General features: G+C 30.1%; 1 protein-coding gene across 2 annotated transcripts in view; it reads left to right on the top strand.

Annotated features, from left to right (window-relative positions):
* LOC106677433 (high affinity cAMP-specific and IBMX-insensitive 3',5'-cyclic phosphodiesterase 8) overlaps nucleotides 1-5369 on the top strand; it is a gene marked incomplete in the record, with an annotated part of 452021 nt that overhangs the window by 437611 nt on the left and 9041 nt on the right. For both annotated transcript variants that reach the window (XM_067046608.1, XM_067046609.1), the window contains 2 exon segments: nucleotides 3885-4072; nucleotides 4867-5145. In XM_067046608.1, coding sequence (XP_066902709.1) covers nucleotides 3885-4072; nucleotides 4867-5145 — 467 coding nt within the window.

Below are 5369 nucleotides of genomic sequence, written 5' to 3'. Positions count from 1 at the left end.
CACATAATTAAACATAGCTTAATTTATAAAATTTATTATTTTCTTGTAGATGGTAGGATTATACACAATATAATAAATAGTATTAAACATCAATAATATTATATTTCTATCATTTCCCATCCTCCTTTTTAATCAGTGACTTTCAACATGATATTGGCAGAGTTAAAAACGTATGTAGGTTATGTACATTTTTTAAGTACTTTTCTAACTACCCTAATTTTATTTAATTAATTTTAATATTTACTAACTATAAAACTAACAAATTATATATACACATTTAAATAAAAAAATATCTATAAACCCACCTAACTCTGTGATTCTATAATATACTAATTAAGAAACTTATATATAAATTTAAGCAAAATAAATATTTACAAATTAATAAAATAACAAATTTTACAAATAAATTTAAATGAAAATAAAGAAACAGTGTGAGGTCTTCCTACTCACGAGCTTCTATAGACTCAAGTCATATCCTATCTAGTGGTTAGAAAAGGTAATATAAATTCTTTCATAACACCACTAGATGCTGCAAAGGTTGAATTATTTTGAAAGAACTTCATTTCCAACTGCTAAAGAAAGAGGAATTGAAGAATAACAAAAACAGTAGTCCGTCCACTGAGCGCAGCTCCATACATTCTTCTTCTTTCTTCCTTTGTCTCCATGAATATTACACCAGTAGAAATCCATCGTCAAAGGGTTAATCAATGTGAATTACAATACTCATCCAACTGACCATAAAAATAGAAGATAATTTTAATCTTTATCACCGCATAAAATGGCAATACCGTCTGTCTATCACTCTTCCCCCTCTCTTTCCCTCTTTCTCACACATTCTCATTCCTCTTCTGTCTGAGGGAATTTCTCTTGGATTTAGAAGAAACTTCTAGAAATTAACTCTAATCCATTTAAAAATTATGCTCTAATGCTGGACTTGTCCTAGGTCTGTAATAGCACAGATGTTAACAAGGTGAGACTGTACATGTAATAAGACAACTACTAAACATTTCCATTTAGGATTTAACCAGTGTAAGATTAGATGTTCTCCCTGGATTATGAGAAGATGAAATCTCTGAAGACCAGGAAGGACTTTTTAGGATGTCCACACAAAGCAGTTCTCAAAAAATATTAAACACAGTAAAAGAATAAAGTGAAGACTGCTGCTGTATGGGATGTCAAGAGGAGTTGTCTTCCAGGAGTTTGTGTGCCTGTGTCCTGAGTGCAGTATGGAAAGAGTTATGATCCCACTGAGTCGTTGATGTCAGGATTCTGACATGAAGCATGATAGTGAAGTATATTGTGACCTGGATGAACAAGTTTTTTGCTTCCTGTGGTCTCTTGAAAAGCTTTAGACTTCCCTGATGGCAACCAATTAAGTTGTCAATGACTTTATATTTTCTGATGATATGGTGCAGTTGGAGATGATTGTCTCTCTAAGAAAAAGATTGATAAGGTGGAGACAACCACGATTTTTACACTGTTCTAAAATAGTCCAGGTACTATATCAGTAAATATTCTTCTTCTTTTTTTAAGTAAATTCTGACTTTTCTACGTAATAATTTGTTGAAAAATTGTAGATTTTTTTATTTTTGATCACAAGCTCAGAAGTGTTACAAAGTGAGGGAAGATGTGAGGTTAAATGATCTAATTAATGATTGATTACAAAGTAGCTTATGTACATGTTGATTTGAATTATCATAATATACGCATATATTTAATAAACTTATATATTTTATATGATAATAGGGTTGTGGAGAAAATCCCTGTAAATAAATAAAACTTTAAAAAATCGCTTAAGGACCCTTTTTTTGCATGAAATTTTGATTGATGATCGGCACAAGAGAAAGTCACAATTTATGTGCCAAGAAAGAAGTTCATTTTTGGTTTTTAATTATTACTACGAAATTTGATTAACAGATTTCAATTGTCTTAATAAAACAAAAGATTTTTCTTTATTTTTAAATCACTATTACTTTTTGTTTTTGTTACTACTATTTTTTTGTTTTCCCTGAAATTATAGATTATGCCATTTTGGTTTATTATTTTCAATGCACCTTTGTAATTGATCTAGAAAAAAAAATGACTTTGCCATCTACCATTCCCAGCATATCTCTAATACTACTGGGCTAATTTTTTTTTTTTTTTTTTTTTTAATTTGACACCAAAGTCTCTGGTCACTCCAGGATGGATGACTGTTGGATCACAACATTATTATTCACCATTTTGTTTCCAAATAGCAGATGATTAGAGGTTTTAAATACCCATATCTCAGCCATCATTACTCCTTTATAAAATCATTATTTATAAATAAAAATAGTAGTGTAAAATTGATATTCATTATTCATCATGAATGCTTTATGAAGTAATAAACATTATAAATATGAAAATGGTTATGGAAAAATACAAAAAAGCCACGGAATTTCTTCTAGTTACTTTGCTAGAAACTTTGAGACAATACTGTATTATCTCCAGATCAGTCAGGTTTCAGGCAGGACCAGAGCACATGCTTAGCATTCCACATTACTTTGACAGATTAGTTTAGAGCATGGATGAACATTTAATTTTTATCTTTATATCAATTTCCCTGATTGTGATATGTTACTGAAGAAATTTGGAAGCTTTGATGTTGGAGAACAGGTATTGTTGTGTCTGAAACCTGATGTGAGTGGGTGGACACTACAGGTGAAGAGTATGAACAATCCTTTGGGATGGTTGGAGTATAGATCTACTGTTTCCCAGAGTTTTGTTCTTGGGTCATTATTATTTCTTGGATACATCAGCGGGTTAGATGCCAAGAGCCTCAAACATAATCCACATGTTTGATGGTGATTTGGGCTTCTTTGTTACCAGAGGATGTAGTTGTGACTAAGCGATAATCAAGATACATTAGTTTTGGCCTTTCACTAATTATTTTGGTCTTTCCAACAGTTGTAAGGATGAATTTGGATCAAATTTTAAGAAGTTACAAATAATTTTCGTGAAAGCATGGTATCAGAATAAAATAACTTGTATTTACATGAAAATTTGTATTTAAGTGTTTCAAAAGACAATAAAAATGAATTTTAATTGATTCACCCCTCAAAAATTGTTTGGTTACTTTACTGGAAATATCTTTTGGCTTTTGTAGTTTTGTATACATTTAATACAATCAACAATGTTTTGTTCTTATTATACACAAAAATCGACACAATCACTTAGTACATAATAACCATTAAACACATGGAGAGCAAAGCCATAAAACAATAATTGTATTATTATTTTTATTGGATCCTAGGGTGCATTAGCAAGAACCCTTAGATGAGAGTCTAATATTTTTTGACCTAATATTACCAAAAAAATATCTCATTGAAATTGGTATTTCTGGCACGGTAGCCTCCCCTTGTCAATGAAGTATACATTTCCTGGTTTTCACATCTATCCCTCTAAAAGTCTTTTATAACTGCTTAATATTGTTGTGAATTAATATATATATTTTAGAAGTTGGTAATAGTTTTGTTCTTTTGATATAATTGAATAAATGATTGTTTGTGCTTATTCTATAAATTCACTTTTGATCATTGCTTAACTTGTAATAATGTAAGCTTTTTAATAATTTATTTTATTCTCTTGTTATATTAAAAGTTATGTGCAGTGAGCGTAAACAAATTGTAAAACAATTATTAATTCATTTCAAAGAACTCTGTGATGATATTTGTTTTGTGACAGGTTTGATTTAACAAGATGTTATTAATGAAACTGAAATGAATGGTAGGTGTTGACTATGATGAATTAAATTTCAATTATTTACAAAAAATACCGATTTATCATACAATAATTATTCAACTGAAATTCATTAAATATTTCTATTAATTATCTGGGTCAATCAGTGTTTATTTTTGTAACAGCAAGGACCTCCTTCTGCCATTATGCCAAGAAGGAGTTCTAATGAATCAGCAGTATCAAAAAAGAAACAAGGGACAAAAAAGCATTCACACTTGCTTCTTCCCATGTCAAGGGATCTGAAAGAAGCACTTGAGAAGTTATCTGCTTGGGATTTTGATGTTCTCTTGGTTGAAAAGCTTACTGCAGGAAAGTGAGTAAACATGTTTTATTAACCTTGATAATTCAGGTAATTAGTGTTTTATACAAATTACAAAAGCATTGCTCTATATTTTGTTTGGTGATTGAACTAGAGCGGCTGTAGTGATTGAAAATTAAAAACATGTGTATTCGCTGCAATCTGTTCCATTGTTTTATTCTATCTAAAATAAAACTGGACCAAAATAAATAATGTTGAATATTAGTGCAAGCAATGAGTTGAAAACTCAGTATGAGTATGGTTTAACTGTTTGTGTGAAATGTGCTACCTTTTGGTGGTTTGTCTACACCAGGTTTTTATGTCACCAATCACATGGTATGTAGTACTAAAAAAAAAAAATTATTTCTAAAGGCTCGGATTGAGTAATGGAGAGGGAAACACAAGCAGTAATACCGCAAAAGCATGTCCACCACCTAGTAGAAAAATGAAGAATCATAAAAATCTATTTCCCCAAATATAATTTACCTGGTGACTATGGTTTTATGAATTAATTTTAAGAAAAATTGACGCTTAAATTTCCAAACGTGTGATATGCTCAGAAACATGAATACAATGCTAGGTTATTTTCTTTAAAAAATGATTAAGTTTAACATAACTAAAATCCTTAAAAAACAAATGTAATAGTAGAACCCACTTATTGTGTTCATATAATTGATAAAATGATTCAAGATTGAAAATTTATTTATTTTTATTAATTAGTGCTAATACTTACTATTAGGAAATAGTAAGTATAAAACCTTTTCTCTAAATATCAGTAACTTAGTTCTTAAAGAATTATTTCATTTTAGGCCATTATTATACATTGGAATGAAAATATTTTCGAACTTCAATGTTCATAAAACGCTTGGTATTGATGATAGAACTACATTTGGATGGCTAAGTACAATGGAGAAACATTATAAACCAACTAATACTTACCATAATTCAAGTCATGCGGCTGATGTTTTGCAAGTAACAGGATGTTTTCTTAATCGTTTACGTGCAAAAAATTTGCTAGATCCCTTGGATGAAGCTTGCTGTCTAATAGCGGCTGCTGCACATGACCTTGGACATCCAGGAAAATCAAGGTATAATGTTCCTAAATTTGTTTTTAATGTTTTTTTTTACATGTTATAGTGTGCCAACATTTAAACAATCTCTAATAAGAATTCTAAACCATTGTGTGTGCAGTTATAATTGTTAGGGTGTTAGGGATTGTAATTATTAATTATAATAATTAATTGTTAGGGATTGTAAAACCTGGTAATATACCAGGGCATTCAAAAAGTCCTGTCGTTTTTCGTTTGTTCGT

This window comes from Halyomorpha halys, unplaced genomic scaffold (assembly GCF_000696795.3).
Source record: "Halyomorpha halys isolate HHAL.00 unplaced genomic scaffold, Hhal_1.1 Scaffold99.1, whole genome shotgun sequence".
Classification (NCBI taxonomy): domain Eukaryota; kingdom Metazoa; phylum Arthropoda; class Insecta; order Hemiptera; family Pentatomidae; genus Halyomorpha; species Halyomorpha halys.
This window is presented reverse-complemented; position numbering and strand designations above follow the sequence as displayed.